Raw genomic sequence first — 22162 nt, forward strand, 5'->3', positions numbered from 1 at the left:
AAAAAGTCGGCGGTCTGACCGTGGCGCTTTCACCATGATCATAATGTGGCGGTCTGACCGCTAGTCTGGCAGTCCTATGACTGCCAGATGCGCACTGAGGGGCTAAATAGTTACAGATTTTTAGACTCTAGATAATAACAAACCAAGCAGTTAGGGTAGTGCCCCGCACCTCAGGCTTCTAGTGACTGACAAAGAACGACCAACTCTTACAGTTTACAGATCACATCTGTACTTCTATGCTGAAGAATCCTTCACTTCAACCAAAAAAATAATTTCCCACAATAGTAGGAGTACAAACAGCTATACGGGAGCAACAAATTATTATAGTTTCACCAATACCTGCACTTGAAACATCAATGTTAGCAAGTACACATAACTTAGAGGTGTTCCTTTTGGACAACCATTGTTTTCCAGAAGATACACATAAATCTAAAAACCTGTCTATATTGCTCACTTCCTTTATAAACCCTGCCTGTATATAAGAAAGGGCACCTGTTGCTTTGATCCAAGCTTCTAGACAAAAAATGATCTGCCTTGCAAATATTTTCTGGAAAGCATCTATCAAAATAATCGTCCTGTAGTTGAGTGGGATATCCTTCCCCCCAGAATTGCTTGGATGAGTTTATTCAGATACCCTGCCCATTTTTCACTGTGTATCAAACAGATCCCTAGGAATTCCGACTGGCCCTGCAGCTTTCCCCAGGGTTAGTACTCCAGATTGCACCCCTGGTTGTCTCAAGATTTATACTGAGGGTCAATTCTGGGGCAGACCTCCTTAAATTCAAAAGAGTTGGAATCTGCCTGTGCTGATTTATCATTAAGTGCTGTTAAGTATTGAAACCAAAACTGTGGCTGGATATAATTGGTCAGTGGTTTAGGCTGGTCTCCTGCCACTAGTTTCCAAAACATTCTAAAATCCCTGGACTTAGCTCCATCAAAGATAAGATCCCATTAGAGAGAATCCCACTGCCTATAGGCCTCCTGCTGCGCTTATTTATATTGTGTTTAGCTTTAATCTGTTCGCAATTTCCATTGCTTAGAGCTGGTAGAGTTCCCTTTTGGCTATTCTACAATCCTTATTAAACCAGGAATCATTAGCAATGGAATCAGGACGAGCCCTCCTATGTATAGTCTGAAAGTCATTGCTGACCAAGGAATACAAAACCTTATGTACGGCAAGAATATCCTGGTTTCTTGTAGCAGAGTTAGGGAGTTTATCTACATCCTCCAAGGAAGCCAGAAGGGCTTTATTTATGCTATAAGGCAGTCAGAAGGGGCTTATTTATGCTATCTAGAATATTAGGTGAATATCAATTTGGGACCATTTCAGGGTACGTCGGTTGTTGGGACTGGTATCGCTGCTAAGAGATATAAGAGAGGGCTTATGGTGCAGCGTGATGTCGGCCATCGAACAGTAAATAGCATCATGGTTAATATCAATCCTTGTAACTACCTTCATATCAACCACAGATCTCCATAAAGACAGGGATACAACAATGTTGTCCCCGGTCTGTTATATGCATAGTGCGCACAGAGATCTGACTTGGTGTGGCCATTGCAGGCCGGCAGGCCATATGCTAGCGTAAGCGATAACATCTGGGAGGCTACATCTGTGCATCTCTTGATAGAGGGAATGTCCAATGATGGGATTCCCAATTCCTCCTCCTCAGGCTCACCCAGGGCTTCACCTGGGTTGGTCAAGGGTTTGAAGGGGGTCCCTGGCAATGATCAAGGGGTCACGGGATCAGGAGTATTCCCTGTGTGCCGCAAAGATCTTTAGTGTTGGTGATTCAACCCCCCTCCCCCAACACCTCTATTACAGGTGTAAATATGTAAGGCCGACCCTCCTTCCTGAATACACAAATGCCTTGTATGTGTGCTTTCACTAAAAGCCGAACCTATATTAATAGAGCACTAGAGGGGCGGCAGATGCTTGTGTTGAGCGGATATACTAAAACTCAAATAGCATACCCTATGTAACGATTCCACAAACCATATCTCCTGAACTAGGTACACATCGAATTGGTCTATAAACTAACTTGCCCTAATCTAGGTCACCCAATTTTAGTTTTTTAGGCTTGCCAACATTCCATTATAGTATGTTACTGTATTGTAAAATCATTATCTACTCCAGGTGCCAAAATGTCAGACAAACATTAATCTGCACATAATCTAGCCGAACCCCACCTCTCACCCCCTAGAGATATTAGGCAGCTGGCCCTGTTTGCAGTCACCCCAGCCGAAGTTACTAGGGAGAGTGGGCCTTGGTCTCCCCTGCCACAAATACTAAAGGGGGGCTAGGGGAAGTCAGTCGATTGTGGGAGACCCAAGGGGCTTGTTGTCATTTGAAGTGTCAGAAGGAAGGGGGTGGCCTGCTCACATAAGCAAACGGCATGGGATGACTACATTTGTACTGAATTGATGAGCCCAAGGAAAGAGTTTTGCGTAATTCCATACTCACCAAACCCTCCACCAATGTCATATGTTTTACTATGAGCTATATATAATCCCAACTTGCTATTGTTGGGTCATGACCTCTTAAAGCTCGGACTATATCAGAGTAAATTACAGAAAAACATTTATGTACATATCATGCAACCATAAGAAGAAAAAGCAAACACATACACTTTAAAATTGCCCAAAGGAAGGCCATGCTTGGTGAGGAACACATACAACAGATCTTCAGACAGTTAAGCATTGAGCGGGAACATTTGCTTAGCAGTGTACGGGACCACAGACATATCCCATGGCAGACGTATACAGATTTGGTTAAGGGGCACCTGGTTGCATATATGACATTCAAACCTTCAGGAGTAAGGTCAACTGTCAGCTATCAATCTCCAAGCATGGAGGTGTAGGCTGTGCACGTTTGGGTGCACAACCCTGCCCTGCAGGGGATCCTCAATAAGAGGCAGCGTGAATGGAGTACAAATGCTAATGCCCAGGAGTTTGGGATACCATACTCTCTGTGTTCAATCCCGTCCACTAGGATGACTGGCCTGGTTGGTCCTGATCTTCTTCACAACTCAGGTCAGGAGAGGTATTGGTGTGAAGGCGTACAGCAGTCTCAAGTCCCACTCTAAACAGAAAGTGCTTTCCAGTGTCTCCAAGCGAGATATTCCTTTGAAACTACAATGACCAAAAGAGAGTGGACATTTTGCGATCTCAGCGGTAAATAAACAAAACCGATTTATGACTCTCTCCATTCCAGAAAAAGATTCTGCACCACTCTCCGTATACAACTGCCATACGTGATCCACAAAGCTTCACCAGCTTAGCTCATCCATTCTGTGTTCAGGAAACCTGCTAAATGTTGCGCAACCAGAAACATTCCTGGTGGTCTTGCCAACCCCAGAGAAGCAAAACCTCCTGGGACAGTTTCCACGACCCCACCCCACCCTGCTCGTTGCAGTACCACATGGTGGTGGTATTGTCCACGAGCACCTGCACCAACTTCCCTTCGATGGAGGGCAGGACAGCTTTCAACGACATGCTGGTGGCTCTCAATTCCAGAAGGTTGATATGGAGCTGGGCCTCTGCCGGAGAACAGACAACTCCGATCTCCATTTCTTCCAAATGGCCTCCCCAACCCAGAAGCGATGCATCGGTTACCACTGTGAGCTCTGGTTGGGGTAAGGAGAGGGATCTGCTGTTAACCCAATCATGGCCCTGTAGCCAACACCGGAGATCTTTTGCAATCTCTCCTAAATCTGTACCAGATAGTAAAGATCCCCCTGGTGCTGAGCCCACTAGGATTTCAGAACCCACTGCAGTGCTTGCATCTGGCATGCTTGACCAACAGGATACAGGAGGCAGCCCAGGCAGCCAGAAATTCATCCTCACTCAGCGACAAGACAGAGGTTGAAACATTTGGATTGTAGCTTGAATGTTCTGGACTCTTCTCTCTGGGGATATGTGTGCAACTGCATTGTCCAGAATAGCTCAAATGTAGGGGAGAGTCTGCAAAGGAGTCAGATTTGACTTTGGATGTCAGGAGGTTCACTGTCTGAAGGTAATCAACAACTGCCTGGCGGTTGTTGGACCTGGCTTTTTGACAGGGTCATCCCCAAACTTTTTGCCTCCTTCCTCCTATTTTCTTCTGACCTGTTGTTGTTGGCTTTTGACCTCTGGGCACTTTACCACTGCTAACCAGTGTTAAAGTGCATATGCTCTCTGTGTAAATTGTACTATTGATTGGTTTATCCATGATTGGCTATTTAATTTACTTATAAGTCCCTAGTAGAGTGCACTATATGTGCCTAGGGCCTGTAGATTAAATGCTGCTAGTGGGCCTGCAGCACTGGTTGTGCCACCCACTTCAGTAGCCCCTTAACCTTGTCTCAGGCCTGCCACTGCAAGGCCTGTGTGTGCAGTTTCACTGCCACTTCGACGTGGCATTTAAAAGTACTTGCCAAGCCTAGAACCCCCCTTTTTCTACATATAAGTCACCCCTAATGTGTGCCCAAGGTAACCCCTAGATCAGGGTGCTGTGTGGGTAAAAGGCAGGACATGTACCTGTGTAGTTATATGTCCTGGTAGTGTAAAACTCCTAAATTCGTTTTTACACTACTGTGAGGCCTGCTCCCTTCATAGGCTAACATTGGGGCTGCCCTCATACACTGTTGAAGTGGCAGCTGCTGATCTGAAAGGAGCAGGAAGGTCATATTTAGTATGGCCAGAATGGTAATATAAAGTCCTGCTGACTGGTGAAACCGGATTTAATATTACTATTCTAGAAATGCCACTTTTAGAAAGTGAGCATTTCTTTGCACTAAAATCTTGTTGTGCCCTTCAATCCACGTCTGGCTAGGTTTAGTTGACAGCTCCTTGTGCATTCACTCAGACACACCCCAAACACAGGGTACTCAGCCTCACTTGCATACATCTGCATTTTGAATGGGTCTTCCTGGGCTGGGAGGGTGGAGGGCCTGCCCTCACACAAAGGACTGCCACACCCCCTACTGGGACTCTGGCAGACAGGATTGAACTGAAAGGGGGCTTGGTGCATTTCTTAGACACTCTTTGAAGTCACCCCCACTTCAAAGGCACAACTTTGATGAGGTAGGGCAGAGGCCCTGTTTTATACTGACACTTGCTGGAGAAGAAACCTGAACCAGAAACTACATCCTGCCAAGAAGAACTTCCTGGCTGCTCAAAGGACTCATCTTTCTGCTTTTCTACGAAGGACTGCTGCCTTGCTGTTGGCCGGCTGCCTTGCTGAACTCTTGTCTGGCTGTAAAAGTGCTCTCCAAGGGATAGAGCTGGCCTCCTGTTCCCTGAAGTCTCAGGACCAAAAAGACAGAGTGAAATTTCGACGCACAGCCCCGCGGAACGACGCGCAGCCGGAAAACAAGCAGGAGAATCCACGCACAGACCCGGGACATCTGGTAATCCCCGCGATCCACAGAAAGAGACTGTCCGCGCGCCAGAAAACGACGCACGACTTCCCCGCGTGAAAAATAACGACACAAGTCAGTTTGTGCTGGGGAGAAATCGACACACACACAATTTGTCCACGTATCTCTTCTTCTGCGGCCCTTTGCGGAGATTTTCCACCAGAAACCAGGTACTTTGTGCTTGAAAGAGACTTTGTTTGCTTTTTAAAGACTTAAGACACTTTATATCACTTTTCAGTGATATCTTTACAAATTCATATTGCATCTTTGATCGTTTTGACCTGCAGATACCCAGATAAATATAATATATTTTTTCTAAACACTGCGTGGTGTATTTTTGTGGTGTTATATTATAGTATTGTATGATTTATTGCACAAATGCTTTACACATTGCCTTCTAAGTTAAGCCTGACTGCTCGTGCCAAGCTACCAGAGGGTGGGCACAGGCTAATTTTGGATTGTGTGTGACTTACCTTGACTAGAGTGAAGGTTCTTGCTTGGACAGAGGGTAACCTGACTGCCAACCAAAAACCCCATTTCTAACAGCGGTGAACCTACTTTCAACAGCAGGTCTTTGAGGTAGCGGTAGACTGGAATCACCGACCTCCGAAGATGTGCTGCTGCCATCACCGTCACATTTATTAACCCCCTCCACTACCCAGAAGGGCACAGCAAATTGAAAATGGTTGTGGGCAAGTGTGAATCACTGCTGGACAGGGATGTGGAAATAAGTGCCACGCAAGTTTAGCACGATCATCCAGTGTCTAGAATGGAGAGTAGACAAGACCTGGGCCAGAGTGAGCATCTTGAATTGGTTCTTCATAAGGAAGGCACTGAGGGGGTGATGTTCTAAAATAAAATGGTGGCACCTGTTCATTATCAGCCCCAGAATTTGCTAAAACAGCAACCACGACCAACTTGTGGCACCAGAACCCTTTCTATGGTTCCTTCGACCAAAAGAACAAAATGGTTACTTACCAGTAGGAGTAGTTTTGAGGCCTGAAGAGTGTTCTGGAGCCACATGCTATGCTTCATTCAGCCCACTGAGGGGCTATTAGTATGAGGTTTGCCCCTAGTTCCCAGGCCTTTTCCAGTACCTTCCATATTAGGGGAATCAGAGGAAAGGAGTAGGGAAATCTCCCTGACCAGTTTAGTGGCAGGGCATTCCCCTTACACTGGTGGTGTGAAAACCTGGAGGGGAAGAGTTGGGATTTTTTGTTTTCTGCAGGTACAAAAACAAGCCGATTGCTGGTGTGCCCCAGATCTTGAAGATTTGTTTCTAGGCTCCTTTGTTTCATCTACCATTCGAGTGTGCTGCTTTCCTGTCTGCTTAGTCTGTCCGCCTCTATGTTGTCCTTCCCTGGTAGGTGAACTGTTTGTAAGTTGATCTCTTGTGGTATTGCCCACTTCCATATTTCTTGGGCTAGTTTGCTTAGGGGGAAAGATTTTGTGCTCCCTTGTTTGTTTAGATACAACAGCAATGTTCTATTGTCTATTTGGATTAGTATTGTTTTCCCTGGTACTTGTGTTTGAAAGGCTTTCAGGGCCAGTAACTCTGTCTTCATCTCTAGGAAATTGATGTGCTTTGTCGCATTCGTCTTGATCCACTGGCCTTGAATTCTTAAGTTGTTTGTGTGTGCTCCCAATCCCTTGTGCGATGCATCTGTTGTGATGGTGACAGAGGGAGTTTCTGTCTTGGAAGGTCTTCCCCCTGGTTAGGTCTCTGGATGTCCACCATTGTCTCTTTCTGTATTTTCTTTGTTACAATCACTAGATCCTCCCAACTCCCGATGGCTTGTGACCAGTTGTTTCATAAGCATTCCTGAAATGGTTGCATTTGGAGTCTCACATGCGTTATGAGGAGAATGCATGATGCCATCATGCCCATTAGCTTCATGACTGTCTTCACCATCAGAGATCACCCGTTCTGGTAACGGCGAGTTTGCTATGCGATTGCCTGTACTCTCCTCTGGGTTGGGTATGAATGTGCTTTCCTCGCGTCCAGCCTGGCTCCTTGGAAGATCTATTCCTGCTGTGGTTTTGGGGATGCTTTTTTGTGATTTATGCTGAACCCTAGTCCCTCCAGGGTTGTGATCACTGTTTAGGTATCCCATTGACATTTTTCTTTAGTATGTACCTTTATTAGCCAGTCGTCCAGGTCCAGGTATACGTGGATCCCCCCATCCCCTTAGGAATGCTACAACTGTTGCCAGGCATTTTGTGAAAACCTTTGGTGCTACCTTTATTCCGAATGGGTAAGACTTTGAATTGGAAGTGAACCCCTTCGAGTATGAATCAGAGGTATCTTTTGTGTGCCTGGTTTACCTATATGTGCAGACAGGCGTCCTTGTAGGTCTATGGTTGTTATGTACTCCCTTTTGCAGGAGTGGAATTACCTCCTGTCGGGTTGTCATTTTGAAATGTGTGTGGATGAATTTGTTTATGAATCTGAGGTCCAGGACTGGCCTTAGTGTAAGGTCTTGTTTTGGTACCAGGAAGTAGGGTGAGTAGTTTCCTTTGTTTAATTTCTTCTTTGGTACTCTTTCTATTGCTTGCTTTTGGAGCAGTTCTTTGACTTCTTTCTTCAGTTGCACCAGTTCTGTTTTCTGATAATTCTTTTTTTTTTGGAGGGTTTGGTGGTGATAGGGTTAAAAGTTCTATACAGTAGCCATGGCGTACCACGTTTAAAACCCCATTGTCTGTAGTAATTTCTTCCCATTGTTGTGGGTATTGTGCTATTCTGCACCCCCACTGGTGTGTGTGGGGGTATTTTTGAGTAACTCAGCTGCTCCTCCTCTGGGCTTTTGACCTCTTGCTCTCCCTCTTCCACAAAAGGGCTGTCTTGCAGGTGTAGGAAAGTAGCCTCTTTCTAGCTTGGTTACCCCCACTTTTGGCCTGTTTGTCGTTGTTTTTGACTGTGTCTACTGGGATCGTGCTGATCAGGACCCCAGTAGTTATGCTCTCTCCCTTAAATGATGGTTGTTGCATACTGATAACCAAGTATTTCACCCACAATTGGCAGGGCAGACTGGTACCCTCTTATAAGTCCCTAGTATATGGTACTTAGGTACCCAGGGCACTGGGGCTCCAGGGGATCCCTATGGGCTGCAGCATATCTTTTGCCACCCACATGGAGCCCATGAAAGGCCTCTACAGGACTGCCATTGCAGCCTGCGTGAAAAGGTGCATGCACCCTTTCACTGCCATTTACACTGCACCAGGTCACTTATGTCACCCCTATAGCAGGCCCTCCAGCCCTGAGGGCAGGGTGCAGAGTACCTGTGTGTGAGGGCACCCCTGCACTAGCTGAGGTGCCCCCACAACCTCCAGGACCATTTTACCAGACTTCTGGAGTGTGGGGGTCACCATTTTACGCGTGTACTGGACATAGGTCACTACCTATGTCCAGCTACATAATGGTAACTCAGAACATAGGTAAGTTTGGTATCAAACATGTCGGAATCATACCTCAAGGCTTTTGCAAGCATTTGTTGTATGATTCCATGCACTCTCAGGGCTCCTTAGAGGACCCTCAGTATTGCCATTACAGCCTTCTGAGGTTTTCAAGGCAGCCCAGCTGCTGCCACCGCTCAGACAGGTTTCTGCCCTCCTCTTGCTTGAGACGCTAGAGCCCAGGAAGGCAGAACAAAGGATTTCCTTTGGGAGAGGAGTGTTACTCCCTGTCCCTTAGGAAATATGTGTTACAGGCTTGGGAGGACTAGCCTCCAAAAGGCACTGGAAATGCTTTGAAGGGCATATTTGGTGCGCCCCTTGCATAACCCACTCCACACTGGTTCAGGGACCCCCAGTCGCTTCTCTGGCGCAAAACTGGACAAAGGAAAGGGGTGTGACCACTCCCCTGTTCACCATCAAAGCGCCTCCAGAGGGCCCCTCTGTTTTGCCATCTTGGATTCCAAGTTGGCAGGGAACTCTGGGGGCATCTGAGTGGCCAGTGCCAGCAGGTGACATCAGAGCCCACCCCCGATAGGTGCTTACCTGTTTAGCTGACCAATCCCCCTATCAGGGCTCTTTAGGGTCTCTCCTTTGGGTGGTTCTTCAGATTCTGATTGCAAGACTCCAGCAGGAATCCTCTGCATCCTCTACTTCACCTTCTCACCGAAGAAACTGCATCTGGACCCTCCAGGAACTCCCCAAACAACAACAAAGAACCAAAGATGACTTCTGCAACATTGTACCTTCAGCTCCTGCCAGCAACTGCAACTGTTTCCTTGTTGCGCATCCTCACAGGACAGCCTGTCTTTAGCCTGCACCAGAAGAGCGAAGGAATCTCTCTTGAAGTGAAGGAGCCACTCCCCTGCTTCAGCAGGCACCTCACTGCATTAATGACCGGTGGCGTGGGTCCCCTCTCTTGACAAGTTGCGTGAATCCTGCATCACGGGTGGTGGACTGAAGTGGTCCCGAAGGTCCTGACATCCTACTGTCCAAATTTGGTGGAGGTAAGTGCTTGCCTCCCCACGCAAGACAGTACCCCATGCACCACGTGTTTTGCAGTTCCCAAGGCTTGTTGGCATCCTTCCCTAAAGTTCTTCATGAACCGTGCAGCTCCGGCCCCCAGCACTCTATCGTGCGATGCACATCTTCCTGGGTGGTTCTTTGGCGGCATGGGATCCTTTGTTGTAGTGCTGCATAGGCCTCCTTTTGCGCCTCCTTCGTCCTCGTGCTGTGGGACTCCTGTGCGCGCTGCCTTGTCTTCTGGTCCTGGACAGCGCCATTTTTCGCTAACCGTGAGCTCTGCGTGTGCCAAGGCTTGTTGGAGGACTCCAGCGACGCCAACCAGACTTCAATCCTCCATCCGGCGTGGGACATCATATACACCAACCAGGAAGCCAAATCAGTCTTCTTGGGTGCAGTACTGACTGCTCTTCTCCACAGGTGGTTCTTCCTTTACACCTTCATCCTGGTTAGCAGGGGCTCCTGTTCTCCCTGGACTCTACTGTGCTTCTTGGACTTTGTCCCCTTCTTCGACAGGTCCTCAAGTCCAGGAATCCATTGTTGGTGTCTTGCAGTCTCTTCTGGTTCTTGCATAATCTTCTTTCTCGTGTTTCTGTGTGTTCTGGGAAAGTTACTGTGTTCTACTCCTGCTTTCCTGGGCTCTGGGGTGGGTTCTAGTACTTAACATTTGGTTTTTTCTAGTAATCCCAGCGACCCTCTACACACTTCACTTGCCTAGGTGGGAAACCGACATTCGCATTCCACTTTCTTAGTATATGGTTTGTGTTGTCCCAGGCCCATTTCTAACTATTGTGATTTTCACTGTTTTCTAGCTGTTTTCCTGCACATTTATGCGTACTAGTGTATATAATTTGTGTATTACTTACCTCCTAAGGGAATATAGACTCTATGGTATTTTTGGCATTTGTGTCACCAAAATAAAGTACCTTTATTTTTGGAACATTGAGTATTTTCCTTCATGTGTGTGAGTACTGTGTGACTACAGTAGTATTGCATGAGCTTTGCATGTCTTCTAGATAAGCCTTGGCTGCTCAGCTACAGCTACCTCTGGAGAGCTTGGCTTCTAAACACTGCCTATATTTCACTAATAAGGGATAATTGGACCTGGTATAAGGTGTCATAGGTCTCCACTACAAACCAGGCCAGCCTCCTATAGCGGGGCGTTGCCATTGCTGGTACCTGGTCTGATGGCCAGTATGCCAAGTACTCCCCTGGGGGATTGCTGCTGCTGTTGTCTTGACGCAAACGTTCCCCTTCTTGTGGGTCTTCTGATGGTATTTCCTCCCCTTCTGAAGCAGCCTCTATATTGTATTGCCCCCATTTCCTTTGCTGTTTCGCTGTCGTTTTTGATTTGCTGCAAGGACTCCTAGCCAAATAAAGCCTCTACAGTGAAGGGCTGGTTTATGATTGAGGCTTGTACCTCAAGCTTGAAACCGGATATTCTGAGCCAAGCGTGTCTCCTTAGAGTTGTCTCTGTGCACATTTATCAGCTGGCTGTGTCAGCGGCTTTCAGTGCTGATTTTAGGCAGGCGTTAGTTTTGCCTTCCTGGACAATTGCCTTTGCACTTTTCTTGTTCCCTTCTGACAGCTTTTTCATTAGCTCCCCAGTTTCGTCCGACTGCTGGTGGCCATATCTATTGAGAAGGGAGTTTCCTATATGCCACTGCGTTGCTGCTTCCCTCTCCATCTTTCTCTCCACCATGTCCAACCTCTTTGCTTTCCCTTTCAGGAGGGGGGCCTGTGGAGTTGTGTGCATGCTCCTCCTTCTCCCCCTTGTGATGATAAGAGTCTGCCACTGTGTTCCCTAGGATGTATGTGGGGTCCTTTGGGGGAGGGTTTGTATTTTTTCTCCACCCTTGGTGTCACCCCCTTAACTGCAGCAGGTTCTTTGAAGGCCTCCCTGCCCTGGTCCAGAATGCTGGGTAACATGGGGAGACAAAGGTTTCCGTTGCATGATGGCATGAGGGTTTCTAATAGCAAGCAGGAGTCTCTTCTCTTCTTCTAAGGGTACTCCATTATGTGCCCGCTGTTCCCTTCACTAGCCTGCTGTAGCATGTGATGTTGTTTAGGGACGAAAGCTTTGAGGGGTAGTTGTCGACCTCTTCTGGGCTCTCTGTTTCGAGGTCATTCCAGTCATCCTTTTGCTTCCTCCCCTTCGGGATCAAAGAACTTCATCAGACTCGGGGGCTGCCGGTGCTTCAAGTGCAGTTTCCTCCTCCTCAACCTCCTGGACCAGGGCAGGGAGGCCATCAGTCCACCCTTTAACTCCCTCCCCCCCCCCCTTTTAAGGCAGAGTTTGGGGCTGAGGAAGAAGGGGACAAAAGAAGTACAATGGCAGGAATCACCACCATAAATGCAACTAAGGAGTCAGATGAAGAAACACTGATTGACAATCTTTTTACCAGAATTCTCTCTGACACAGAAATCAAGGTCCTACAAAGAGTACTGGGCTTTGTACCCACACCCAAGTGTGAATTACACAACTTCTGCAAAATCCTCGTGAGGGCTTTTTTCATGATTAAGCTACACCTGGACAACTTGATTCAGGCTTACGGAATCCATATAGATTCACTCCCTCTGCTGATATGATACCACCCGTGTTACTGACCTTTGATCAGGCAGTTCACAAGAAATGTACTGCCCAGCCTACTTCTCAAAACATGTCCTATCTTAACCTGACAGAAGTAAAGTCACTAACCAAGGACACCCAGATTACCATCAAACAAGCTCCCAAAGATGGGGTTAGTGTTATCATGTCTACTAGTGACTATAACAAGGAAAGTGTCCATCACCTAGCTAGCTGCAAATATTACACACCTATCAGTCATGATCCTACAGAGAGACTCAGTAGTCTCCTCTGGAGAAACACACGGGTGGATTAGCCAAAATGAGGCAGATTTTTGTGTGTGTAGTAAACAGCAGACCAAAAATCCCCTCATTTTATAACCTCAAAATTCACAAAGGGATTACCCCCTTCTGGGCAGACCCATTGTGCCAGATATAGGTTCCACTTTTCTTTTTTTTTTATAACCACTGGTCACAAAAACTCCCTCCTTTTTCAAGGATATGAGACCCGTATTGAACCTGACTGAAGAGCCCAACACCAACCGGATAGACCTGCTGGTAACACTAGACATAGATGCTCTCTATACGAACATCCCCCAAATGCGACTTTAAGAGTGATAGAAAGTACCCTACTTTCCGAAGATTTGTCATGACCCACCACATCATAGAATGTACCACCCTGGCCCTGTTCAAAAATGTATTTTGTTACAGGGACCAACTGCACCACCAGACCCAGGGCACATCTACGAAATGCACCTTGTCTCCAACTTTGGCCTGTTTTTACATGGCCAATTTTGAGAACAATTACATTCCGAATGCCACCAACATTCTCCTTTTGCGACGATATATCGACAGCATCTTAATTATTTGGCAAGGAGACAGGGTTAACTGTGATGACCTCTGTGGCTAGATCAATACCCTCAAGGATTTGCCTTTCCTTGATCTAATACTCCTGCTGGCACGGAGGAGTACTGCTGAAAAATGTCTGGATCCAGTAAGACACCTGTTTATGTATTCACATGTTCAGGGTTGTGTGGTAAAAAGTCTGTCTCAGAAAGATTGCCACCGCAGGGTTAGATTTTTATTCCGTCAGAGGAGCTCAATGGCAAACCGTTAAGAGTCAACATGCCTAACACATTTTCTCATTCCAGACATTTGTTGGACAACATGTGATCATGTAACAGAACACTGTGCTACATGAGCTCTCATGCTATAGATCTGCCAATCTGTCTCTTTATTTTTAATGAGCTCTGAAATACACTCTGTACAAGAAAGTGATAAAAAAATCGTATTTTAGACATAATGTTGTCCAAAGCAGTATTTTTGATAACATGCAACGACAATAACCAAAAACAATGGATAAACGAAAAAAGAACCAAAAACCGATCTTCATAATTTCTTGAACTAAGGAGCCACACAAAGCAACTTTTAAAGAGATCCACTACATTACCTGGACTTTTCCTTCTAGCTCACGAATCTGATCTTCTTTTAGCTTCATGTCGATTGTTAACTTCTTACATTCAGTTTCCAGATCGCGGATACGACCTCTTAAGGTTTCAGTACATTCACCTCTGTTATGAGAAACAAAATGGTAACATAATAGGACTTTGTTTGGAAAAAAACAGGTTCATGTACTTTAACAGGCATGCTGTGTTCAAGAATATGAGATTAATTGTATCCCTACTCTAAATACACAAAGGGAGCATTTGTTCTTTTTGATTAACGGTCTACATTTCAACATATGGAAATATGCATATTTTAAAGTTTTTTCATAAAATTCTGCTAATCTGTATTCCACCTCTAAATACTTTTTTAAAATACGTTTTTATAATTTCCAAACCAAAGACAATATAACTAACGCAAAAGCTCCATTTCAATATTAAATACAATCAGTAGGGAGGAATCAATCAGATGTTTAAGACGTTCGCAAAGCAATAATAGTCAGTCATACCCTGCGGGAATAATAAAAATAATGCAGGGAAAATAAATAGGACCATAGTACACAGGTGAAGCAGAGTTCGTGAATACTGTGACAATCAAAATGCAAGAGAATTAAGAAAGGGTGGAAAGGAGGCAGTTAGAAGGGAAAGGCAACAAACAGAATCAGGGGATGGAGGGCCCAATAAGGGGGCTGAGTTAAAGGCTTGAGTTAAATAACATTTCATAGGGCCCCAAATATTTTTGGGTTGGCTAGAAAGGGGCAGCATTGAGTAATATATGTCCAATTGCTTTTGACACTGGGCCAAATCTACTAACAAATATCAAGTAGAGGGTGTCTGTCTGCCTCCCCACTCTCTTAATGCAGGAGATAACTCTGCTTCTCTCAAAGGGGACTATAGAGGAAGTTATTTTTCAACCGTGAGACAAAGGTTTCTTCGCAAACTTCATCCTCATACCGAAAAAGTCTGGCAAATTGAGGCAGGTCATGAATCTCAGGCAACTGAACAAGTATATCAAAAACCAGCCTTTCCAGATGCAGTCCCTGCAAGAAACTATATTGCTGCTCAACAGGGGAGATTTCATGACATCTCTTGATCTCTTCGACAAATGTTTTCACATTTCCATTCATGTGAAACATCGGCAGTGAGAGGGTGCCACTATCAGCTCAAAGTCCTTCCCTTTGGCTTGCGCTCAGCTCCCTGGAGATTCATGAAGTGCACGGCACTGTTGGTCTCTTCCTTAATAAGAAAGGGTCACTAGGTTTTTCCCTACTTGGATGACTGGTTGATAAAGGGACCAACCATCCTGACTGCACAAAAATCCACTGTGGCCTGTTCAAGTCTTTGGGACTGAAGCTGAACGCAGAACATGGGACTCTTATTCCATCCCAGTTGCTGGTATTTCTAGGGGCCGTTCTCGATACCAGTTGCATAAGCGTACCTCATGACAAGGAGGGTTCAGAAGATAATGGAGACCGCTGTTTCCCTTTAACAAAGAAAGTCCACTTCAGTAAGGAAAATCAAGTCCATATCGGGAATGCTATCATTGTGCATTCCAGTGATTCCAAAGTTGCGTCTCCATATGAATGCAACCACTGCAGGATCTATTGAATGCACAGTAGGTACAGAGTCACGGTTCATTCGAGGACATGACAGTCATCACCCCTACAATGCAACAGACCCTAATATGGTGGGGAAGAAAGGCGAACATCACTCCAGGTCTCACAATCGAGACAGCACAACCATGTTTCATAATGAAGAAAGCCGTTTCCTTGGCAGGTTGAGGAGCACATCTTCAAGAGCTAGAAATTCACCGAAAATTGTCTCTCTAGGAAGCGCAATAGAAATGCAAGCAGTGTTCCAGGGCCTGCAAGCATTCCTGCTCAAAATTTGCCATTCCTCTGTTCTGGTGAGAATCAACAATACTACTGCAATGTTCTATCTCACCAAACAGGGGAGAACTAGATCACAAAGTCTTTCCTAACTAGCCCACCAAATTTAAAAGTGGATACCGGTTCACGGCATTTCTCTGCAAATAATGCATGACCCGTGCATTGAGAACGAATGAATGAACTCTCTAAGCAGAACAAGTTTGCACCATGAATGGGAAATGAATCAGGATCAATGGTCATAGATCTTCAGAAAATGGGGTACCCCGAAACTAGGGGCCATATGTATGAACACTATTTCCCAGACACAGAATGGGTAAAACCCTTTGATACATCTGATCCTAGATCTCTTAAAGCGACTAAACAAGAAATACAAAAAATAAATCCGCAAGCAGGTTCCCTCACAAGGGGTCATAGGGGAATGCTTTTCACATACAGTGGACAGGAATGTTCACCTATGCTTTCCCTCCTTTTTCTCTAATTCCCACAGTAATTTGCAAAATGGAGTTAGAACCACAATGTCTCATTTTCATAGCACCTGCATGGCCGAGACAGTACTGGTACACAGAACTCCACCTCGTCTCGCTATGCCTACTTATCCAGTTTCAGCCGACAGAGAACATGATTTCTATAAGCAATGGCCAAGTGTTGCACTCTCACGTGAGCTGTCTAAATATGTTGCATTGGCACCTCAACAATGAATTTGGTTCTCTGAATATACCACCGGAATGCAAAGCTATCCAAGGGCAGTTGTGCTGTTTCCACAAATACGTCTTATGAAGCAAAGTGGAAAAGATTTTGCTGCTGGTGCTTTAGAAATAAAAGGCATCCTTTTCGCTCTTCTCCTGAACAGCTACTGCCATATCTTCTTCACCTGGCGAAGTCCCAGGTTTGGCTCATTCTTCAATAAGAGTGCATTTAGCAGATATTTCCACTTTCATAAGACAACCAGGGAAAATTTTGCTGTGAAAGAATTCATGAAGGGCTTGTTTAGAGCCTGCCCACAAATTAAGCCTCCAGCAATATCCTGGCAGCTTAAAACTGTTCTTTCCCAACTTATGAGAGCACCATTTGAAACAATCCATGAAGCGGATATAAAGTATGTATCCTGGAAGATAGCACTTTTAATAGCCCTAACATCAGCTAAAAGGATCTAGGAAATTCAGGCCTTTACAGTCACTGAGCCTTTTCTACGAGATAAAGTATTATTAAGAACCAACCCAAAGTTCATACCAAAGGTTTCAACCTCTTTTCACTTGAATGAACCTGTTGTTCTATCAAAGTTTTTTTAAACCTGTCTTCTAAGGGGGAGAAGGTACTCCATTCTTTGGATGTAACACACTGCTTGAAGTTCGATATTCACAGAACAAAAGCTTTCAGGAAACCGAATCAGCTTTTAATCTCTTTCGGACCTCTCAAAAAGGGTTGAGCCCTTTCACGGAGCAGTACAGCCTGCTGGGTGTTGGTGACAATTGCATTTTGCCACAGCAAAGCAGGAAGACCACCGTCCACAAAACTCACTGCACATTCAACCAGAAAGATGGCTACATCCACTGCTTTGTTTGCCAGAGTATCACTTCCAGACCTCTGTGATGTAGTCAAACGCACATATGTTCACCAAGCATTACTGTTTGCATTTGTCGTGTAGGTTCTCATTGTCCTAATGAGACTACTAGATTCGGGCGGCAGAATCACCTGTACTGCAGGGGACTGAGTCAGATCCCGCACCATTTGACACCTGTAGGCCTAATCTGGGTTTGTTCTGGCTAACTAGCAGTGCCACATCTCCACTGGGCGCATGACATAAATGACTCCTCAGGGGAATCGTGGTCTCTCAGAGCTTATCCGATTCTGTCAGTTACATTAGTCTCACATATGCAAGGACAACCAGAGTTAGAGTATAGTTCAATAGGGTTTTACTGAAGTAACTGCATCTTAGATAATAAGGCATGTATTTCAATAACTAGGACGATGAAGCCCAACAAGATTAAAATTGCGACAAGGAGAGCAAAACACAAAAATAATACTACCATATTGTCACTAGAGTTTATAAGGATAGTTCTTACCTAAGCTATGTTAGAGCACAGCATGTTAAGCTCTAACTCTGCCCTTCAGGTTCCCCCTGGGAAGACATCATCCCTCATACCTGAGCAAGAGGCCTGTAGTCTACATAAGCAGCTGTAGCAAAGCAATCAGCATACAGTCGTGGTCATCTGGCTGGAATCTTGCTCTAACATGGGTCAAAGTAGTGTTTTTATATAAAACAGCTGATGTTCCAAGAAAGGATCCCCACGTAAGAGTGTGTATGTTTCTGTGAATATTAGAGGCAAAGAAACCTATCTTACAGCAGCCTTGAGAAAAGCACAGAGTGAAAGAAATGTCTTATTTAAGAACGTAGTGCTGACCTGGGTGAATAACAGCGAGATAGAGAAAATAAAACAAGACCACAAATGTGGCTAATGTTAAAATAATATAACGAAGATGAATAAAAACATATCTAGTGTGAAGTGCACAGCGGCAGGCCTAATTTGCTAAAATAACGTATATAAACCTATAGCTAAAATGACTACACAACACCCTCCCCTTGCCGGTTCAAAGGTGGCTCAAAGCCTAATTGTACGTATAAAAGGTACTAAAATTCATCCTAAGGCATATATGTGGAATGTTAATAATGACAAGTTAAAAAGACACTTGAGCATGTATTAAAAGGACAAATTTAAAATGTTAATTGTGGTGTCAAGAAAAGCTGAATTTCAAAAGTCAGAGTCATTTTCAAAATCGCCAATTGAATCTAGGATAATTGAAGACAGGAAATCTTCCACTTCGGCAGGTGGCAAAGTAGGAAGTTCATAGCCAAGGAAAACCAAGGTGCATTTGTGTTCCAAAGTCTGAGCTCCAGCCAAGGCAGCAGCATTCCGTAGTGTGCCCAACAGTGAGTTCAGAGCCCCATGATCCACAAAGGGCAACTCATAAACAGCTTCCAATAGCAAACACACCTTCACAGTGCATGTCTGGTATTGAGCCCTCAGTGAGAACATCAACAGATCAGCGTCCAATGAAAGCAAGCGCTGCGCAGAAAGACAAACTTTCAATGCACATTCAAAAGGGCAACAGAGGCACCAAAACATGGGCTGTACACAAAGCAAAACCGATCTGAATGACAGAGACCAGTCGCACTCCAACTGTTCAAGGGGTGAAGCTCCAACGTACTGCATCATGCGTTCACGATACAGCTGTGCTTGTGGAAGCACTTTCAGTTCTCCTTGTTGTAACAGGGCAGCCACTGCACATAAAAAGTAGCAATAGCAAGATGCCACCTATTGTAGCCAAAGTTATCGGAAATCCCCCGAAAATACTGGAAAATATTGAGTGAATGGCTGAAGGTATTAAACCAAATATAGAGGAGAAGGTGTGAATGAAACAAGAACCAACAGCCTTAATTAAATTTGCAATTCCAGTAGTACTGGACACGTTAAAGTCTTCTCAACTTGTCAAAATTCACATTTGAAGTATCAATATGGGGCCAAATTGCAGCTACTTACCTCTGTCTTGTGGAAAGAAAAAGTACATGCCAGCAGCAAGTAACAATTTTGGAGACTGAAACGACTAACTATTCCGGCTTGCATCCCACAACAGCTCTCACTTTTAAGAAGCACATAGCTGCCATTCGAGAGCACCTGGAACGCAGGTCTAATCAAAGGGACTGTGACTCCCTTCAGATAACAAGCCAAGTTCGCTGCCGAAGCTTTGCACGCTCTGTGCAAGGACAGCTGTTTACAAACAATCAAATGGCTGACAGAAGTCTTGTATTCACTACCGCTAAGAAAGCCCTCTTTCATGCCACTGAGACATTTGTACGAGAAGGGTAACTCCCACACCTCATGTATGTAACCATCCCTTAGCTTTTCATATCTGCCCACTGGAATGTGTTTTAAGCAGGATGTGAATTGAAGTGTTCAAATAGGCAGATTGATTACCCCATGTATTAACCACTCAGCAGATGGTATTTCAGCCACAGTAAAAGGCAACTCTTCTAATTTCTCAATATTTAACATGACATAAGTCACTTCTTTTTTTAGCCATTAGCTGTTGTGGTCGCGTTAAATTAAACGTGGCAAATATGTCCCTCGTACTAACGTGTTGTCAGGGAACGTGACCTCCCTTCACTGTTTGTACTGTCTAACCTAAACGGCATAATGGATTTTAGCTGACTGTCCATGGTGTAAGGAGGACATGTCACTCTGTACTATGTCTATTGCAGAGGAAACTATGTTGTTTAAGGTGTATATTCGGTCAGACAGGGTATTAATCCCATTATTTACAACAGCTAATGCCTTCTGTAAATCTTCCTGATCTATTTGCCTAAACCGGGCAGCAGCTTCTTGCAGAGAAAGCTTCCGAATGTCATTATAAACTGCATATGCCAAACAGGAAATCCTGTAAGTCAGCATTATTAAACAGGAGACAGAGGTGTTCTCTAACGGCATCTAGTGAAGAACCCTTCAACCATTGCTGGCATAGTTGCCATACACTGTATGTCGTCAATATATCCACGTGTTCAGATGACACATAGCAATGGCCAGGCCTACTTGTTCTAAAACCCCCTGTGGAATTTACAAAACGTTTATGACATCTATTGGTATCTACAGGCCACAATAACCATCCACCAGGACATGAAAGTGAATCATTAAATGTGCTGTTTTGGATCCATTAATCGAGCTGATCTTTTGTAACACTGATAAATGTTTGCCATTTGTAAAATTTTGCAGGGGCTGGAATACTGGGCGCATTCAAATCCTTCATTTTTGCTAAGCCTAAACAGCCTGTCTGTTGGACAGTTTCTTTTCTCACACACACTTTTTAAGTCAATCAACTTCAATCAATATTCATAGCCTTCTATTGCCAACCGGGAAACAAATGAATCTGAATAAATGAATTTTGTATCCGTCAATAATATATGGACATTTTGCATAAATGACAATTTGAAATAATAGGACATAGCATTTTTAACAATGTGCCCAGAAAGTACGTACATTTTTCAGAATGTTTTAGAACTTCCTTGTGGAGGGGTAGGACAATGCTCCCATTGTGTGTAATTAAAAATAGTCTCTGGGGCACTTGCTCTGTGAATGAAATGGTGTCCATAATAATTATAGCAGAACATGTCACCATAATTCTCTTTGGATTGATAAACATCCTCACTTTCAAATACAGTAAAATACTGCAACTCAGATATCATGGAATCAACCGTTTTCAAATCCCAGTCATCAGAAACAACTCTGGGTACTTTGTCATTCATAGAAACTTAAAACACATATGGAATCTGAATGACCTCCATCGGGCCATAAATATCAAATGTGACCTTATCCCAAACAATCCCATCAGGAATTGGTATAGTGGAAATGCTGACAAAAGACCAGGGTCCGCGGACCTTGTGAGAAGAAAAATTGGGTTTTGGGACCTCATCCACCTGTTCAATTGTAGATCTTTCAGGAAGGTAATGACCATGTATTAGTTGAAAAAAAGTAATAACGAGGCCAATCTAAAGGAGGAAAGCTAATACAATCAAGGAAAACCACGGATAGTTCCATGGGAATATAAAGTAATTTGTTATGAGCCAAATTATCAGCTGACGTGTTTTTGAAAGTTCAGATGCAGAAGAGGCAGATGAGTCCTAAAAGGATCAGTGATGTCGACGAAGAATCCAGAAGCAGTTCGTGCAAAAACTGGAGCCTTATTTGAAGGAGGAGACCTGGTAGAAGTCTCCCGCAGTGGTTCATAATAAATGACACCATCCATTTGTGTAGAGGTCGAATCAAATCAATCAGCAACTTCAGTGTTGCCTGTTGCAATAGATGTTAGTGGAACTAATGCAAGATCATTTTCCACCCTCCCCAAGCTTAGAGAGGTGTCAGCGTTGCTGCTCATACCTTGTAGAGGGACATCTTGACCAGTAGTGAGAATGATTCGGGTACTACTGGTTGTTCCTCTTAGTCTGCTGTGCAGGATTGGCCACATGGTGTAACTTGACATTGTCAATGGAGACAAAGCGTTTTTTTTTGTTTAGAACCAGGCAGTGGTGGTAGAATAACAGTTCTGGTACTGTGTATCCCCAGGACTGGAACCGGTGTCCAATAGGAGGGACCAAACTCCTTTTTCACAGCAACTCTTTCTCGTACTAAATCCCCAACCTTCGGAATCCAGCCAGTAGATTTTATTGGTACATCCTTAATTCCTAAGGAAGCAGCACTGGCAGAAGCGGTGTAGTCACAAAACTGTTGTAATCCCTGCACGACAGTGACACATTAATTTATGTCAAAAGGTGTTTCTGCCACCTCCACACCAGGTCTGGAACAAACATTTGAGTTCCAAACAGGCACTTGTATGAAGTAAGACCCCC

General features: G+C 44.6%; 1 protein-coding gene across 1 annotated transcript in view; it reads right to left on the reverse strand.

Moving 5' to 3' along the window:
- MACO1 (macoilin 1) overlaps positions 1 to 22162 on the reverse strand; it is a 239647-nt gene that overhangs the window by 48772 nt on the left and 168713 nt on the right. The window contains exon 9 of the mRNA XM_069223924.1: positions 13885 to 14005. Coding sequence (XP_069080025.1) covers positions 13885 to 14005 — 121 coding nt within the window. The remainder of the gene's footprint in view (positions 1 to 13884; positions 14006 to 22162) is intronic.

The sequence above is a fragment of the Pleurodeles waltl genome, chromosome 3_1, assembly GCF_031143425.1.
Source record: "Pleurodeles waltl isolate 20211129_DDA chromosome 3_1, aPleWal1.hap1.20221129, whole genome shotgun sequence".
NCBI lineage: Eukaryota > Metazoa > Chordata > Amphibia > Caudata > Salamandridae > Pleurodeles > Pleurodeles waltl.